At 41.6% G+C, this 17,944-nt stretch overlaps 1 protein-coding gene across 7 annotated transcripts in view; it reads left to right on the forward strand.

The window, feature by feature from the left end:
- kcnn1a (potassium intermediate/small conductance calcium-activated channel, subfamily N, member 1a) overlaps positions 1–17,301 on the forward strand; it is a 77,030-nt gene extending 59,729 nt beyond the window's left edge. For 3 of the 7 annotated variants that reach the window (XM_037786408.1, XM_037786403.1, XM_037786404.1), the window contains 6 exons: positions 4,736–4,877; positions 5,487–5,597; positions 7,198–7,325; positions 7,801–7,809; positions 10,550–10,619; positions 12,530–17,301. In XM_037786408.1, coding sequence (XP_037642336.1) covers positions 4,736–4,877; positions 5,487–5,597; positions 7,198–7,325; positions 7,801–7,809; positions 10,550–10,619; positions 12,530–12,835 — 766 coding nt within the window. In that variant the 3' untranslated portion in view covers positions 12,836–17,301. The remainder of the gene's footprint in view (positions 1–4,735; positions 4,878–5,486; positions 5,598–7,197; positions 7,326–7,800; positions 7,810–10,549; positions 10,620–12,529) is intronic. The other 4 variants (XM_037786405.1, XM_037786407.1, XR_005209024.1 and 1 more) reach the window with 3 other exon arrangements.
- The last annotated feature ends 643 nt before the right edge of the window (positions 17,302–17,944 follow it).

The following is a 17,944-nucleotide window of genomic DNA, read 5'->3' on the forward strand; positions in this document are numbered from 1 at the left end:
TCTGCTCATGTTTACTGCAACTAACACACTCCCCGAGGAGCATCCCAACATATTTGTCCCCAAGTAATCTCAGCCAGCGCTCAATTTCATTTATATCAACAAGACTTGCGCTCGTTGAAAAATTGTTTTAATTTGTTTTTGTTGATGTGAAACCAAAAGGCAGGAAGAAGAGGGGAAGTGCTGTTGTCATACGCATGCAGGCGATAGCTGCAGAATGTTAAGCAGCAGGTTTTGAATGTGGAGGAAGTCGTTTGCTTCGCTGTGGCAGCTGACCGGTGGAGGAAAGTAGAAACAGAGGGAAGGTTGTTATTCTCCTAAAGGAAGTTTGAAATATAGATGTAGTATCAGGTTTTGCATGTATTTGTCATTATTAAAAGTCTCTTTCCTCCTAATAGAGGCGTATTTTAGAGGCATTTTATACGTGTAAAATCTCAAACAGCTCTATTCTTCTCTTCTTTTATTGAAGCAGTGTGTCATGGCGGTTTCACAGTTATGTCATGTATGTGAGGTGATTCACTCCTAAACAAGATATTAATAACCCATTAAAATGACACCTAAACCCTCAAGATAATTGCTGATAATACTGTGACACAAAACATTGAGATTGAAGCTAGTTATGCATGTTAAAGTTTCCTAGAAAGATTGTATATTGTAGTGTTTTTAGTCATCTCAAATATTCCTGATAAGTGTGTGCGTGTGTGTGTGTTGGAAGAAGGAAGTGTGTGGCTCTTTCACATTTGATCCATCGTTACGATTCTGTTTGTTCAGAGGTTGTGTCGTCGACTTTGGCTGTCGTTATTTCCTCAGGACTTGTCTTGTGTATCATGAGCTCATCTACACACAATGGAAGTTAAGATATTAAAGGGGGCATCTCATGAAAAACTCACTTTTTCAGTGATTGTGCTCATACATTTGGGTATCTGGAGTGCCTACCAACCCACAAACAGTGAAATAAGACAACCCAGTCAGTTTTTTGTGGGCTGTCTAGATAAGAAAACAAGTGATTCAACAAGCCATTCAGATTTGACTCCCCCACATGCAGGCTCATTAGACTATACCGTCCACAGCTTGAGAACTACCTTTGCAAAGGGTTGTGTCTAGAAGGTAACACGCAGATTGCGAAACTCTCCTGAGATAGTTAAGGTCAGGCATTGATCTCAAATAGGTAAGGTTAGGATAGGTCGTCGGGCAGCGAGTCTTGCGGCTTTTTTGAGAGGGGGACTTAAAAAAACAGGCGCTAAAACCAGCTGTTTAGACTGTTGTCAGGCTATTAAATAGACGTTATCAGTCGCTATAAACCCCATAGATGTGGGTCAATAGGGGCCTACTACACCCACTAGTAGGTTTTATCATCTATTGACATGGTAGATCACCGAAAGAAGGTATAAAAGAACGCGACAACGATCTCTAGTGACCGTATTATTTATGACAGGAGCAGAAGACGAAGTCAGGCGCTGTAGTATAGACAGTGTGGGACACAAAACACAGTGTTTTCACGCAGGAGACTGGAGTTCACGTCCCATGTGAAACCAACAATGTGTAGTTGTCTTTATGTTTGTAGTTATTTTAACCCAAAGCACAATGTTTTTCCCTAAACTTAACTGTTTTTGTTTTTTTGCCTAAACCTAAAGAAGTTATAGATTTGTTACCTAAACCTAAGAAAGCCATTTTGATTGTGTTCAAAACGTAACGTTTCATTCAGTTTTACAACATGTTAGAACGTGTTGCTTTTAAGTTTCATTTTCACTTTTACAACGTAGTAGGTGTAGTAGGCCCCTTTTGACCCACATCTATGGTGCATATAGAGACTGATAACGCCTATTTAATGGCCTTATAACAGTCAAATTGGGTGCTAAAACGGAGCGTTTCAGACAGAGGGTGAATACAGAAATATTCAGACAGACAGTATGAGAAAAATAATGTGTTTTTTGAACATTAAAGCATGTAAACATGTTCTAGTAGAAACCCAAAAGTATGAACCTAGAAATGAGCATGATATGCCCCCTTTAAATGACTTGGAATCATTCATTAGTACACATAAACAGAGAACATCCTAGTGTTGGTTTTAGGGCTGACTAAGACTAGTTGATACACCGGTGATGATTTGAAGGGATCGATGAGGAAGGCTGTTGGTACCTGTTCTGATTGTTGACATGTTTAGTTGCAGATGGAGCCATAGAGATTGTTTGTCTTATGTTGTGTGAATCGTGCTGTACTCCCTCCTCTAACCCACCACAGACGCAAAGATTCAGAGCTCATTTGGATGTAAAATGACTTGTTATTGTACATACAGTATAGGAGAGGATAAACAACATCATCTCTGAGATATTTGAGTACGTGATTTCAGGATAAAGCTTTCGCTGCAGAGTGTCTGTCAGGGAGAATTTAACAGCGGGGGATAAAACTGTCTGCTCCAGACACTATATACCTCCTGGTCCTGGAATAGGTTGAAAGTGGTGCCAGCTCTTCTCCATGCTATTCCAAAACTTGACACAGTATATTGAGAGCCTTAAAATGCTATTGATTAGCTCCCCATTCAGCCTCTGTCTCTATTCCCATATTGCTGTTTCTTGCCTTTTTTTCCCCCCAGAGTAGATAATTAATATTTCCACCATTAGAAAAAACAATAATAAAACAGGAAGCATTCTCTTAAAGCAATGCCTTCTGCATTTTTTTGTCAGAGCATATTTACGGAGGGTATATTTACAACAGAGAGAAGGCCGCTGTGAGACTACATTGTTCACTGTGCTAAAAGGTGCAGCGCATTTCTGCCTGCCTTGAAGACATGACTCACTCTCTGCTCGCCTTGATGACAAGATGAATGAAATTAACATACTAGTCACTTGTAATTACAATATTTAGCCAGCTGATCAAGTTGAGCCCCCTGGCAGCCATCAAAGGGCAGCTGGTGAAGTGTTGGGATGCAGGTAAAAGAGACAGGGGTGTCAAATTCAATGAGCTTCTTCCTTTGCTACGCATCCAATCCTGCCCCACTGTTTACAAATGAAAGCCCGTCCACGAAAGACGCACGTACAGTCCCCTTCCACCTGGTGATACTGCAGTATTCGTCTCTAGGTGGACCCCGGGTTTCCCCATCACTCCCCCTGCTCTCAATATACTGGTTTTGAAGCATGCAGGATGCAGACATCTTTTTTTATTCCTGCATGGTATTGCACAGACTGCTTCTCTGCATGTCATTTATGAAGCTTGAATCCCACAGACCGCACACTTTTTATGGTCATTCTGAGGGGAACAAAAGAGGGCTCATAGTTATTTTCCCCCCCTTGACTTTGAGCATGAATAGACACTTGTGAGAGGGGGAGTTTTAAGAACTTTGCAGAAGGCATGATTAGCTCATTTATGATATTTGATAATGATCTGTCTTGGAGGAGAAGGAGTAGCGGGCATTTGCCTTTGTTTTGGAAAAGGAAAACTTAAGAAATTCTTCGTCTGGCCCCAAAGTGCTTCCATCTGTACTTGTGCGCTAATTAGAGGTGATTGTTCCGGCCCTTTTGAGTCACATGCTGGGCCACCGCTGGATAGTCGTTAGTGATTCATGATTGGCCCTGTCAGAATCCCCTTAAGAAAAGCCTTAACTAAAATCCCAAGACTCCATCTATGTCGTCTTGTCAGAAGGATGTTGGCGAGATGTTGTCTCAAAAAGTGTTTAATGAATATTTGATTTTAACTCCAAAATTAAATCTTATCTGATCTCCTCCTAGACAGCCCATTGGGAATAATTAGACGAGTTGAATGAGGGTGGGCGGATAAGGCAGATTTGCCTCTGTGATGGACTTTTGTCTCGCTGCAAAAGGTATGGGAATGTCATCATCAATCCAGCTTTGTACAGTGTGTGTGTGTGTGTGTTTTTTTATAGAAACATCTTTGCATATGCACTGTGGGCCTTTGGACTGACAATTCAAGCATAGCTGTCAGCTATTTTCAGCAATGTTTGAAGTGATGATTTGCATTGCCAAACCTTTTTTTTTTTTTGGGTGCAGCGTAAACTCTATGGAGGAAGATTTACAGCAAACCGTGACCAATAAGCCAATTGTTAGTTTGCAGCAGTATGTGCATTTTTTTTGGATGCTCAGACATTACATTTGTTGGGTTGTCATATTCAAATCAAGATTGACCTGCGGTGCTCTTTATCCAGTCACTTCCAGCGACACGGCCCGTCTCTTTGTCATTGGAAACACGTTGTCTCAAATTGTAATTTCTATGCAAATGTACGTAAGTGATTTGGCCTCAGACTCATTTTTTGAATGCTCCTTCATATCATTCCTCTCACCAAATGGTTATTATTTTTATGTTGACAGACACTGAACATGAAGCACATGTTCAGTGGTGTTCATTTTCTGTCCAAAACGGACACTATTTGTTTTTTTCTGCCTACATTCCTACACATGTTTCTCCATTAAACTCTCAGGTAGAAACTACCCAAAGCCATAGAATTGAAATTATATTGTCTCTTGCAAATCCATTGAATATACCATCATTTTTTTTACTCAGAATGGACTTTATATTAGGCCAAACTGGCTTTACAAAACAGGTGTAAACCATGATTTTTTCCTCCTCTTCCTCCTCGATCTTCACCACCTCCACCTCCTCCACCCACCACGCCTGTTTGGTTCACTCAGCACCACGTCATTCTCCAGCATGCTCACGTTCAGGAAACTGCGTGCGGTTTTACTCACTGTGTGTATCCCACTTGTGCTTGTCTTCGTCACTTCAGGTATCATGACAAACAGGAAGTGACCAGTAACTTCCTGGGAGCCATGTGGCTCATCTCGATTACCTTCCTCTCCATTGGCTACGGGGACATGGTACCGCACACGTACTGTGGGAAAGGCGTGTGTCTGCTTACAGGGATTATGGTGGGTTCCTTTCTTCCTCTTTCTCAAATAAAAATACATACCACTCTCACAGGAGGACTGGAACAGTGAGAAAATACTAAACCTCACTTTTATAGAGTTGATAAATATGTGAAGATTTTTGAGCAATTTGTGATCAAAAAAGTCTGAAACCACCTGAGGTGCCCCAACTGAAATGATTTAATGTTTGATCGCTGAGCTGTTTGAGTCATCTACTATATTCACCCACATACATATGCTTTTCATTGATTACAGTCCACTCTTAAGGCCTTCACACTGCAGGCGTTTTTTTCTTCTTCGTTTGATTAAATTGCACGTCAGTATATTTAGTTATTTTGCCTTACTTAACTGATGTTATGTGAAGTTGTTCATATCGAGAAAAAAAAACTTCTTTCAGCTGGTGTTTCAGAAGAGACTTACTAGAAATGCCAAATGCAACTTACTGTTCCTAGCTAAATAACATTCCAAGACATTTCATTACTTTGAACCGCCTTCCCTTGTTTCTCTGCTGGTTCTCGTTTATTTTATATTATTAAATCTAGTAAAGTTGCATATTGAACGCTCACAAACAAAATGTTGCTGCGTTTGTTTGACCGAGTCTTTGTGCAACAGGGAGCTGGTTGCACTGCACTGGTGGTTGCAGTGGTAGCCAGGAAGCTGGAGCTGACCAAGGCTGAGAAACATGTCCACAACTTCATGATGGACACACAACTCTGCAAACGAGTGAGTCACAGCGTACCGCTGCTTTTAGTAACTGTGATCATATATTGCTGTTTTTATTCCAACAAGGGGGCCCAATGTTGGGGGTTTGGAGTTTTGACTACTTATGATCTACCTCTGAGCCCTCATAACAGGTTGCATATGGATATGTGTTGCAAACAGTTCGGTCAAAAAGTGATTTTCCGTTTTTCAGGCTGTTCATTTAAACATCAGACTGTGTAATTTGAATCGTTTTTAAAGGCTGAAAGAACTAGGCTAAAAGTAGACCTATAAGCATGTATAATGGGATCCAAACACCCGACGTATGAGACAAAAGAAAAGAAAATGGAGCAGAAATGTATTTTTCCATCTCTCTTATTCCACTAATTATCCTGTGACTTTTTGGATTTATCTTGAAATCCCTTTGGAGTCCTGACCTGAGAGCCACTGGTATTCAGGGTGTCCTCATTATACTCTCTGTGCAAATGTCCTACATCGACACTAAACTTATTCTCTCACATCAAAATTTTAAACTTTTGCATTGGGGGGGTCAATGCCTGTCCAAATGAGCTTCCAAATGAATTGATCTTCTAATAAATATGATAAACATGTATTGATAAATAATGAAAACTGTATTGCTTTTTGATGCAACCCGTGAGGGCTCGGATCGAAAGGGCTGAGCGCAAGTCTCCAGATGGGCTTGCAGCCAGGCACTGCTGGAGAGGCGGTGCGTAATGCGCGGAGACATCAGCCTCAAAACGTCGCCATCTAGGGGGGATAGGGTCCGCAAACGTGACTTTTAAGTAGCCTACGTCTGCACTCGCACACACACAGGGATGAGGAGAGGAGACACTGAGCACAGACAGAGGCGTGTGTGCATAAAAAACAGCACTCGTGGACTAATTTTGTTAGTATGGTGCGAGCCACGGAGTGTGCGACAGAGGAAATGTGCTACATGTGACACGAGTCTGTGGCCACCGAGGGGTGTCTCTATCGCTGGCGGTGATCTCTCTGGTCACGTTGGTCATGCCAGTGACCGGCGGAGCGCCAAGAGCGCACTGCAGGTAGAGCAATACAGAATGCCTGAGAGCCTCACTTCATTATATTCCATTGTATTTGGAATTGTCAGCTGTTGCCTGAATTTATTTTTTTCCTTTACATAAATAAAAATTTCCTGGAAATGTATTAAATAAATTACCAGCTATTGGGAAATAGCAGAATCTAATTATTAAATAATGTTTATAATAAAGTAATTTTGGATGCATTTTGAGGTAAATATTGGGGTAATTTGTCAGTAATTCCAAAGAAATTTCAAATAGGTTACTTAATAATTATAACCTAATTACCATGAAATTTGCAGACCTGTAAAATGAAGTGTGACCAAACATTTCCACCATAAATTGATGCATACAAATTCAACAGAAGGAAATGTGTTAAACACTTAATATTTCCTGGTGGACGACCCGCAGACCACCCACATAATATGTGTGTGTGTGTGTGTCCCCAATGTTGAAATGAAACCTCCACCCTCGCGCCCCCCGTTGGATATTCGTTCTAGTGCCGACGCTGCCCTTGGAGAAGCTATTGTACCCTCTCTTATGCCTCTCTCAACCTTGCTTCACAGGTAAAGAACACAGCTGCCAATGTACTCAGGGAAACATGGCTCATCTACAAACACACTAAGTTGGTCAAGAAGATCGATCACGCCAAGGTGCGGAAACACCAGCGCAAGTTTCTCCAAGCCATTCACCAGTAAGTCCCACACTGTGTTTGTTTTGTGTTATATCTAAAATGTCTGACAGAAATATGACCACCAACCAGCGAGGAGGGAATCAAACTACTACATGCAAAACAGATGTCTTGATTGTCTTTAATGTTATTCGTGGTACATAATATTTAGGCTGTATTATTAATATTTCTAATAAACTGATGAGATGTAGCTGAGAACATGTCTAGCGTTTGTTAACAATGTCCTCTTCAAGAGTACCATTGATTGTTATGCTCACACAAATGTAAACTCTCACACACACACATACACGTACACCAGCGCACACACTGCGATCTAGTGTAATGGTCCTTCCTGCCCCCCTCCCCGTCTCCCTCTCCCTCCGACCCCCTTTTACCCTGTGCTTACAGTGAGAAGTGTAATGGTTTCACTCGTTTCGTGAATGTTGTGGGGTTAAAACTCTGTACTGTGTTCTGTCTTTGTTTTGCTCTATCACTGCAGAGCTCAGAAGTAAGTTGAGTCTTCTATGTATCCTCCTCCTACTGTTTCCTCAACATCCTCCTCCTCCTCCTCCTCCTCCTCCTCCTCTCTCCATGTCTGCGTTTGACATGCATGAAAAAAAAAAAAAAAAAAAAGAAAACAAGCAAATGCTGGATGCTGAATTGTTTTGAGTTTTTTCTTTACTTCAGTGTTCCATTTACTTCCCTCTCCCTCCCATCCCCCCTTTTGAATGGAATGAAACAAAAAAAATAAGCATCTACATTTTGCCACCGGTGTCAATAGTGGAGGGTTGTCTGGAGAGAGAAAGTGTGAAAGAAAAAAAAGCATCTTGCACAGAATGAGCTGTGAGCTTTGTCGGCCTGGTCAGCGGTTCATAATCATCTACGATGTACTGTATAATGTTGCCCATGATTAATATAGCTGCTCTGGAGGCTATATTAACCTGCATCAACAGCACTCATCCTACACTCCTGGTGCTTTTGTGATGACATGAACACACGCACACACACTAATGTAATGTCATTAGGGCTGTCATTCGATTAAAATATTCAATCGCATGATTGTCTGTGATTAATCGTGATTAATCGCACATTTTTTATCTGTTCAAAATGTACCTTAAAGGGAGATTTGTCAAGTATTTAATACTCTTATCAACATGGGAGAGGGTAAATATGATTGCTTTATGCAAATGTATTTATTTATTTATTAATGCAAAACAATTAACAGCACAAAACATGACAAACTCTAGCCCAACAGGCATCATCAGCTGTCAGTGTGCTGACTTGACTATGACTTGCCCCAAACTGCACGTGATCATCATAAAGTGGGCATATCTGTAAAGGGGAGACTCGTTGGTGCCCATAGAATCTATTTCATTCACGTATCTTGAGGTCAGAGGTCAAGGGACCCCCTTTGAAAATGGCCATGCCAGTTTTTTCCAAGATTGGAGCATTATTTTGCCTCCTTTGTGACAAGCTAGTATGACACCAATTGTTACCAATGGGTTCCTTACGTTTATCTAGTTTCATATGATATCAGTATCTTCACTCTAGCTTTAAAACTGAGCCCACTACCCCCCCGATTGCGTTAATGCGTTAGAGAAATTAGTTAAAACGAATTTGTGTTAACGCGTTATTATCGGGTTAACTTTGACAGCCCTTAATGTGATGTAATGAGGTTTAAATAATTGATGTATTGATTTTTGCTTTTTTTTACCCTTTCTTATTTGAGATCAAATGCCAAAGCTTGCACACGACATAGCACAAAAAGATGTAGGTTGTGGTTTTGTTAAATAAAGTTGTACTCCTAATGCGTTACACTAATAAGTAGCGCTTTTAGCTTTTAGCCCCCATTCTTCGACAGCCATAAGGGATAACAAAGCGGAGCAAACAGACACATACGAGCTGAAACGGCTTCCCACAGAGAGAGAGCCGTAAGCGAGCAGTCTCACTCCGCTCTGATATACTGATTTGCACATGAATAAATGCCCTTGAATGTCATCTTGTCTCATAATTTGCCAAACGGGGGAAATTCTTCCTCTCGACACATCCAAATAGATGGGTGTGTGGTGCCACCGCTAACAATGACACATTATTGGCGTCAGCGTTAGCAGTTCTTACAGGGGCCGTAATGTATTTGATTAGGGATAAAGGGAGGCACAACGTTGAAGGCATCACAAAACATGTCCTGTTATTTGAAATGTCTATGTTGCCGTGTGTTCAGCAGTGTCATCAGACACTTTATTTCTGGCATCTTTTATCTGTGGCATCCACACGCACACATATATACACACATCAACCCATGTACATGTACACACACACACACACACACACTGAAAGACTCACGTTTTCATTGTGCACAAAGTCACTCACAGTCACTGCACGCTTACTGAATGACCAGTGTCTAAATGAAGTCCTACCACTGAGCTGTGTGTAGCACTGACAAAGGGCATGTCATCTTTTTTTCCTTTTTTGATGTCTTACTTTTGGGTGGAAAGAGATGAGAATGTTTTGATTTCAAACATAAATTTTAAGGTTTTCTTGTATGGAAGCATATTGCATTCTTGCTGGAAAAAAAGCATCATGTTTTGTCATAGTAATAATACCTTTTTGGCACTATATTGAGATATTGTTTTACCTCTTATTGAGAAACAAATTCCTTTGGGGTTGTAACAAGATCAACTCTCAGTATTAAGTTTGTCATCGCAGGAAAAAAACAACTTTTTTAAGGTAAAAAGTGATGAGCAAATAGATCTTGTTGTAACAAAGAAAAGATAAAACATGATAAACAGTCTTTATTTATTTATTTTTTTTTCAAAATGAGCGTAGTATGCTTCCGCAATTTTGCATGTTTTGGTTGGTATTGCATTGACCAAGACCAGGAATGCTTGTGTATATATATACATATATATATTCTATATACTGTATATGTATACATATAGATATGTAAAGTACATATGTTTACGATGCATGCAGGCAGTCATCTCTCTTTTCAATGTCATCAGTGAGAGAGCACACCTGTTAAAAAATGTGTTGTTCCTCCTCCTCTTTCTTTCTTCCCTATCGGCCCTCTCTGCTCTCTCTGCTCCTTCATCACCCCCAAACAACCCGTCTCTCTCTCTCTATGCTCCACTCCTGCAAACCGCCCTCTATTCCCTTATTCTCCCCCCGCCACTCTCCTCCCCTTTCTCCTTTGTCCCCCTCCTCCTCCCCTCCTTTTCCTGCTCCCACCCTCCCTATGTCTCCACAAGACTGCGCAGTGTGAAGATGGAGCAGAGGAAACTCAATGATCAGGCCAACACCTTGGTGGACCTGGCGAAGGTAAGTCTCCCTTCTGATGTAACTTTAAAGTGGCTAGAATCGATATTTAAGTCATCACATGACTACTTGTATGTGAAAAAAAGGCTTTGATTAACGCACTGTACACCACCTGCCCAGCGTCAAACAACACACATTGTATTAAAGGGATAGTTTGGGTGTTTTGAAGTGGGGTTGTATGAGGTACTTATCCATAATAGGTGTATTACCTACAGTAGATGACGGTCAGCACACCGAAGCCGTTATGCTCTCAACAAAGCAACCAGACTCCATTGGAAAAAAACTGTAATTTTACCTCGCAGATCACGGGAGCTGCTGGTCTACTGCTAGGGAAAATTACATGTTTTTTCAATGGAGTCTGGTGGCTTTGGCGAGAGCATAGATGGCTTCATTTACCACATTGGAAAGGGCTGTCTGACTGCAAGGCAAAGCGGTGAAAATAATCTAAATATAGCGTACAATTAAAGTGATATTGATTTCTTTAGGTGAGCCTTTCTTTTAGGTGGCTAAAATACGTCCACAGCAGTACATTGCTTTGCTCCCATGCTGGCACTGTGTCTGTTCTCGATGCTGGGGGCGTGCCAACCGTCATCTACTGTACTTAATACACTGACTATGGATAAGTACCTCATACAACCCCTCTTCAAAACACCCGAACTCTCTCTTTAATGTTCAATGTAGACCAACTGTCTCACTCTTGGTCGGGCCTATATGAGCTCTGAAATCACTGGAGACAACAATGGAAACAGGTCCAGGACTATCCCTGAAGTTTTGCTGTCACCATGTGTATCAATATTTATCAAATAACTAAAATCAAAGTCAAACTCAACACAGACTGAATTCCTGTTTCCTGTAACATCGTATGGCAGTGCAAGAGTTTGAGGAACCGGAGCCTAACTACACACTGTAAACTGTATCTGGCTGTAAGAGGGTGAAACGCTGTCGTGCCTCGGCAGCTTCTGTCCTGCTGTATGGACGTCAGCTGACCCAGCAGAGCAGAGAGGGGGTTCAAAGGGAGGTGCATGGCTGCAGCCTCATTTGATGTGGATGGCATTTGCACTCCTGTGTGTATTTTAAAAGGTTCTGAGGCCAACGCCTTTAATGTGTGTTGACTTGCCCTTACTCTGCTCACCGGTCAGATCCATCTGTGTACACCCTACACTAGTTCAACGACTCAGTGTCTCTTCGTTAAGCCTCATGGTGAAGTAACCCTTTGATTTCTGGCTTATACATAAGAAAATAATTTGATTTCTGAGGTGTATTAATGGCCTGGAAAAAGCTTTAAATGGGTATAATGTATTTTTGTAGCTTTACTGCTGACCATTAAATTATATGTCCCACTAAATGTATTTGTCAAAATAAAGAATAGACTTTATTATATATTTCATAACCTATAAAATTGCCCCATTGAATAGAAGAATTACATGCAGATACCACATACAATAACACTGGCCCCACTGCATCCATTGTGGAATAATAAGTGCCTAAATAATAGAGACGCTTTTCATTATATGAATGAGTTGTGTCAAGCATAAAGCATTAAAGATCTTCTCTGGCTATAAATGGATTGGAGGAGAAGCTGGTTGTGAAACGGTGGGAAGATAAAAATCAATGCTGACTTGCTGAAACTATACCGCTCCCCTTCACACTGCTTCCTGTCATTATTTCCTCCTCTTCAGGCTGAGTAAGTCAGATTTACAGTAGGCCCATGTCATTTACGACATGAAAGGCAATGCATATACACGCCGCGCCTCCTGTAAATCTCATTTGTTGCATCTCTCCTCGTGGTTATTAAGTTGTAAAACAGAATTTAATGTTGTTTATCATGTCTCTCCCTCCTTTGTCCGGCCCTCCTCCTCTGTCCTCCTGTTCTTGCACCTCCCCAAACACATTTACTCTCTCTCCTTCATTAGACCCAGAATGTGATGTATGACCTGGTGTCAGAGCTGCAGGAGCGCAGTGAGGAGCTGGACAAGCGCATCGGCACATTGGAGGACAAGCTGGACTCGGTGACGGGCAGCCTGCAGGCGCTGCCCTGCCTCATCTCCCAAGCCATAACCCAGCAGCAGCAGGAGTTCCTGGACGGCTTTGTTCACCGCTTTCGGCCCGCCTCACTAGCCTCTGAACGCTCCGAACGCTCCGAGCGATCCTGGACTTCCACCGCCCGTAGGCGGCGCTCCCCCTCCACAGCACCACACACCTCCTCTGATAGCGGATAACCTTGACAAACCCCTCTGCAATCACCTTCGAGCCCCCTCTTTCCCAAAACCAACTCGTCACCTCACTCTGTCCTATCCAAAGCCGTCCCCCGTAACCGCTGGCGAGTCCATGTCTGGACTAATAATGAACCCATATCTTGACCCCCGACCTGATCCTTGCCCTTATTCCCTCACTCCCACCCAACATCAAATCCAAAAACCAATTCCTCTGTGACTGAGCCTCTCAGCACAGGACTGGATCAGAGCTACTCCAAAAGAACAAAGAAAAGCAAACAAAGACTTAAAACCAAGAAAAAACACAAATGCATCCAAAAAAAGAAAAAGAGAAAAAAAAAAGTTAAAAATGACTGAAAAACCGAGATAAAGTAGAGATATGGTTTATGTTTTAGCCATTGTATGGCTGTTCAAGTTAGCTTTTTTGTAAAAGCCCTTGTATAGTTAAAAAATGACTGAGTTCAGGGTCGCTGGGGTGAGAGCTGGCTATCACACCGGAGAGTCCTTAACCACGAGGGGGGAAGTTGGTCTGTGGAGCCGAGGGCTTCGGCTCACCTGCTGGCCCTCTGAGGCCATGGAGGACATCCGTCCACCCATCCGTCCGTCTATCCGTTTGTCCGGCGAGGAGAGCGAGACAAACCATTGGATTTCCCTTTCAAAAGACTAGTGTCATAGATTCTTTCCCATAGGTTAGGGTGAAAGCTTTAGACGAGGCTACGAAAGCGCTGACGTCAAGTCAGCGTTTGAAAATGCACTTAAGGGGGAGGGGAAACTGTCACACAGAAGAAGAGCAAAGGGGATGCATACGGCATTACTACTGGGTAGGAAAAATGTACACAGTTGCCAACTTCAAGGTTTCAGCTTCCTTGTTCTTACCAAGGGAAAATGAGAGCGACTATCTTTTTTAGTTACATATTGACATGTGATTTTTCAGTGCCTGAATGTATAAATAGTAGAGGGTTATTTAATTACTAATTTCAGAGCTTTTTTACGATGTTAACAGTCTGAATACAGCATTGCATTCCTTTTTCAGATACATTCCTCTCCAAAAATTTAAAGAAATGTCTTAATGTAATGCATAACATTGCCTCCATTACACAGCAACTCTAAATGTTTTGAAAAATCTTATTTTTTTTCTATTTCTACTAACACCGTGAGAAATGAAAAAGTTCAGAGAGAAAGCGAAAGTGAGACAGACTGAGAGTATTTGCGAGTGTGTTTGTCAGAGAACGAGTTCACTTTTAGCTCAATGCTGCACACTCATACACACAACAATGAAATATGTAGTAGTCTACCTTCCTCACCACCACTAATTAGAGCTTCCTGTGGTCTTCAGATAGTGGCAAGGCTTGAGGTCTGCTGGTACTGTACATACGGCCACACAGGCACACGTCACTGGTCGAGCCGAGAAGCCAACTCTGCCCCGTTGCATGGTAGTGGAAACGGAACACGATCTTCCTCGGATGGCTTGATCATTTTACATGATTTTGATTTTATTATGTTTAATTTTGTTTGGTTGTTGCCTTTCTTTCTTTTGGTAATTTTTACAACACCTTTTTTTACTATAGGATACCTAGGGGTTTTTAGAGTTGCAGAAGTTGATGTTCCCTGTTTAAAATATGAGATGAAGACAAATACAAAAGAATCCTGAAAGGATACAAATAAAAGTGCTGAAGAAACTTTGATGAATGAGTCCCTCTGCAAATTTAAAAGAATAGTTTTGGAAAATACAATTATTCATTTTCTAGCCGAGCGTTAGATAAGAGGATTGATACCACTCTCGTGTCTGTATGATATGCTAGCATCCGGTTACCTTAGCTTAACGTCAAGACTGGAAACATGGGGTTAGCCTGGCTCTGTCTAAAGTGAACACATTATATCTTGTTTGTTTAATCCATAGACTGTTTATAAAGATGGACGACATGACAGCTCCCCAAAAGTGAAGCCAAAACATCTCGATTGCCCCCTGGTGGCTGGCTGCAGTATAGGTCATAAATCCTGCCCCCTCCAAACTAAAAAGTCAAAGTACACTTAAAAAATGTTTCTCCCAAAGATGCCATTTTAGGTAGTTCTTATCAAGCTGATATATGTTTGGTTTTAATTAGTTATTTGATGCCATAAAAAGATGGTCACACGTCATGATTGACAGCTGCGATTGACTGCTCTGCTCTGAGCGAAGTGGTCGCACAGCCAGAGGCTCGAGAATTGTACTAGTGGGAGATATAACTTTAACTTTCCTTAACCGTCACGAGTCTGCGTAATATAACATGTGTCTTTCTAGCCAAACAGAACTGAAAAGTAAAATAGTGCAGTCACTTCCTGGAGTCTCCGCTGGTTGCCTGACAACCTCTTATTGACAACACAACTCCAGGAAATAGGCCGCCCATAAAACCATAACTTGTTGTTTATACACTTGGGTTTTTGTTTGGATTAAACAAACTTAATTAGTGAGCTTTGGCGCTCGTAAGTGTATTTTATTACCTTTGTCCAGAGCTAGCTGTTTTCATACTTTTTGCTGTCTTATGCTAAGCTAAGCTAAGCGGCTGCTGGCAGTAGCTTCACATTTACAGAGAGTGGTCTCAATCTTCTCATCGAACTCTGAGCAGGAAAGTGAATAAGCGTATTTCCCAAAAAGTCAAACTATTCCTTTAACATTACAGTATCAGGCCTCTGTTTTGTCTTTCTGAAAGACATTGAAACACGTTGACAGAGTAGACATTAGGACATTTTAAATCTCAAAGGCATGGTGTATGATGCATCCTAGAGTTGTGATGACTGAGATATTTAGGATCTTTAAAGTTATTTTTTTTTCTCCAAAGTACATATAAAAGGCAGATCAGGAAGTCAGCGGGTTAGCGGGCTAGCATGCTGTCCTAAAGTAGTTTGAATGGTAGATAATCCGAGTCCCAAAAGGATGTTAGTGATAAAAAAAGAATCATCTTTATGGCCCCTTTAGCCATCAGACAAATATGATCATTATTATTTTGCTGGATTTTAATTATTTCCAAGCTGCTTTGGGTTGAGTCGTGGCAAAGTCTAAACCCTGTGAGACGGTTAGTCCACTCTCCCACAGGCTCTGGACTGGCCAGAGAGCACTTCATTTAAGAACACATTCAGTTTGCTACGAGTGGAACTTAATCAAGCATGAATATTAGCGTTTTCCTTTCAACTTGAGTTGATGAAGCATGACTCTTTACTGCCCCCACCTTTAGCCACTTCTCGTACAGTGCTACACTCAAACCCTCCCAGTATGGAGGGATCTATCATGCCATTACAGTCTCCGTTTCAATCAGCGTCATCCAACGAGTCAGGACAGCTAATGGAAGACTATCTGCTTGATTGCGGCCTTACCTGCCTTTTTCGTATCTAGGGTTTCCACCTCTTCATTACACCGCAGGTTTTTAGCCTCGCGTTTGTCATCTGTCATCATTAAGAGCATCAGTCCCCACGCACACAAAGAGGCTTCCCAAACGGCCCGCAGCGAAGACCTTTGAGTGGTTTGAATGAAAAAAACAGAAAGGAAGAAGCAAGGGAACCCCCAGGTCATGTTGCCATGTTGCACTCAGTGTGTAATATTCAGTTACACCAGGAAGGATCGCAGATGCTGAAGTGTCTTCCCTAGAGAGATGTGACGGTACTGGTGTTAAGGAGTTCATCCTTCATCAGGCACCGGGAAAAGAGGGCGAGACTAGAAAGATGAGTGCAATAGCTCATTTACTGACGTTCATTTTAGCCCGGGGGTTTGTGAACAGCAAGAGTGGGTGTCCTGTAAATATGACCTCATTGTAGATGTCGCCAAGTAAACGGGACAAATGGTGAACTGCAGGGTAAAGGTGGCTGGGTGCAATAGGCACTAGAAAAACATATAGAAAGGATAAGAAGGTTTTGAAATATCAAATTAAAAATTCTATTAATTTCACACTTTCTTTTTTTATTTCTGCTGGTGGAGGTATAATATGTTGGGGTTTTTTACCCTGTTGTAAAGGTTTGTTTTCTCCTGTCACCAACAAAGTCCTGCCAAAACACCATTCCAATATTTAATAGTGACCCAATTTTGTCCACCAGAAAAAAATTGCACAGTATTTTGTAGTGAAGTGAGGGACATTCATGATGTTATTCTGATGACGGTAGATGAGTCCAAGTGATAAACGCATCCCAGAGTCTTTTTATTATCCTGAAAAGTAGGCTTTCCTCATAGAGCAGGAATCTGAACACACTTCTACTGATCAATAACAGAGTGAAAAAAACCCAAAAAGTGACGAAATGTAACCCAATCATTGTTCTGTGTACACTGCCACATGATGCATAATGTACGTAGTAGCACTGGAATAAATCAACTTTTAATGGATGGCAAAATGGGTTTAACATGTTCTCTGTATGCTGTTCGCTGTTCCTTCATTTTGCAGGTGAACTTTTGTCCTAGCAAGGAGAGACACCAAGGTCAAATCATTAAAGACTATCTTCAGCTATGACCGTAACTCTCTTCTTCTTCTTCTTTTTGGCAGCTAGTAGAAAAACTTTTAATTGGAAAATAACTTCTTGTGCTTTAGTTTCAAAATAATCTGAAACTTTTTCCACACAAGGTCTACCTTAAGGAAAAGGGAAATGGCATCAGAGTAAAGCCAAATGTGACAGTGAAAGGTGAGTTGGCACATGTGTTGACAGATACAGACTGCACGCGTCCCTTTCCTGGAAAACTGTGAAGCCGGGACATCCTAAAACATGATTACAGGAGGATGTATTGACATAAACATAAACATCGCTCCAGAGGACACACAGCTGCTGAGGCGCTGTTCCAAGGTGAACTATGGGCTGTACACACACACACACACACACACTCAGCCATTAATGTTCAAATAACAAGCTACTATTCATGTCCGCATGCACAAACAAGGCTCAGCCTGGTTAATTACAGCCAAATCAGGAGGGACTTGGCAGCAGACCGATATCCCGCAAGAGTGGCAGAGTCAGTCACCCTGTAGTTGTTGCTATACAACCCCAAAGACACGGAAACACGGCTCCTCATCGCTCCCATATGAGCATCATGAAATGAAATATTGTTTTTATCATGATGAGGATAATGTGTGATTTCAGACATGCACTAATAGATCAGAA

Source organism: Sebastes umbrosus, chromosome 12 (genome assembly GCF_015220745.1).
Source record: "Sebastes umbrosus isolate fSebUmb1 chromosome 12, fSebUmb1.pri, whole genome shotgun sequence".
NCBI lineage: Eukaryota > Metazoa > Chordata > Actinopteri > Perciformes > Sebastidae > Sebastes > Sebastes umbrosus.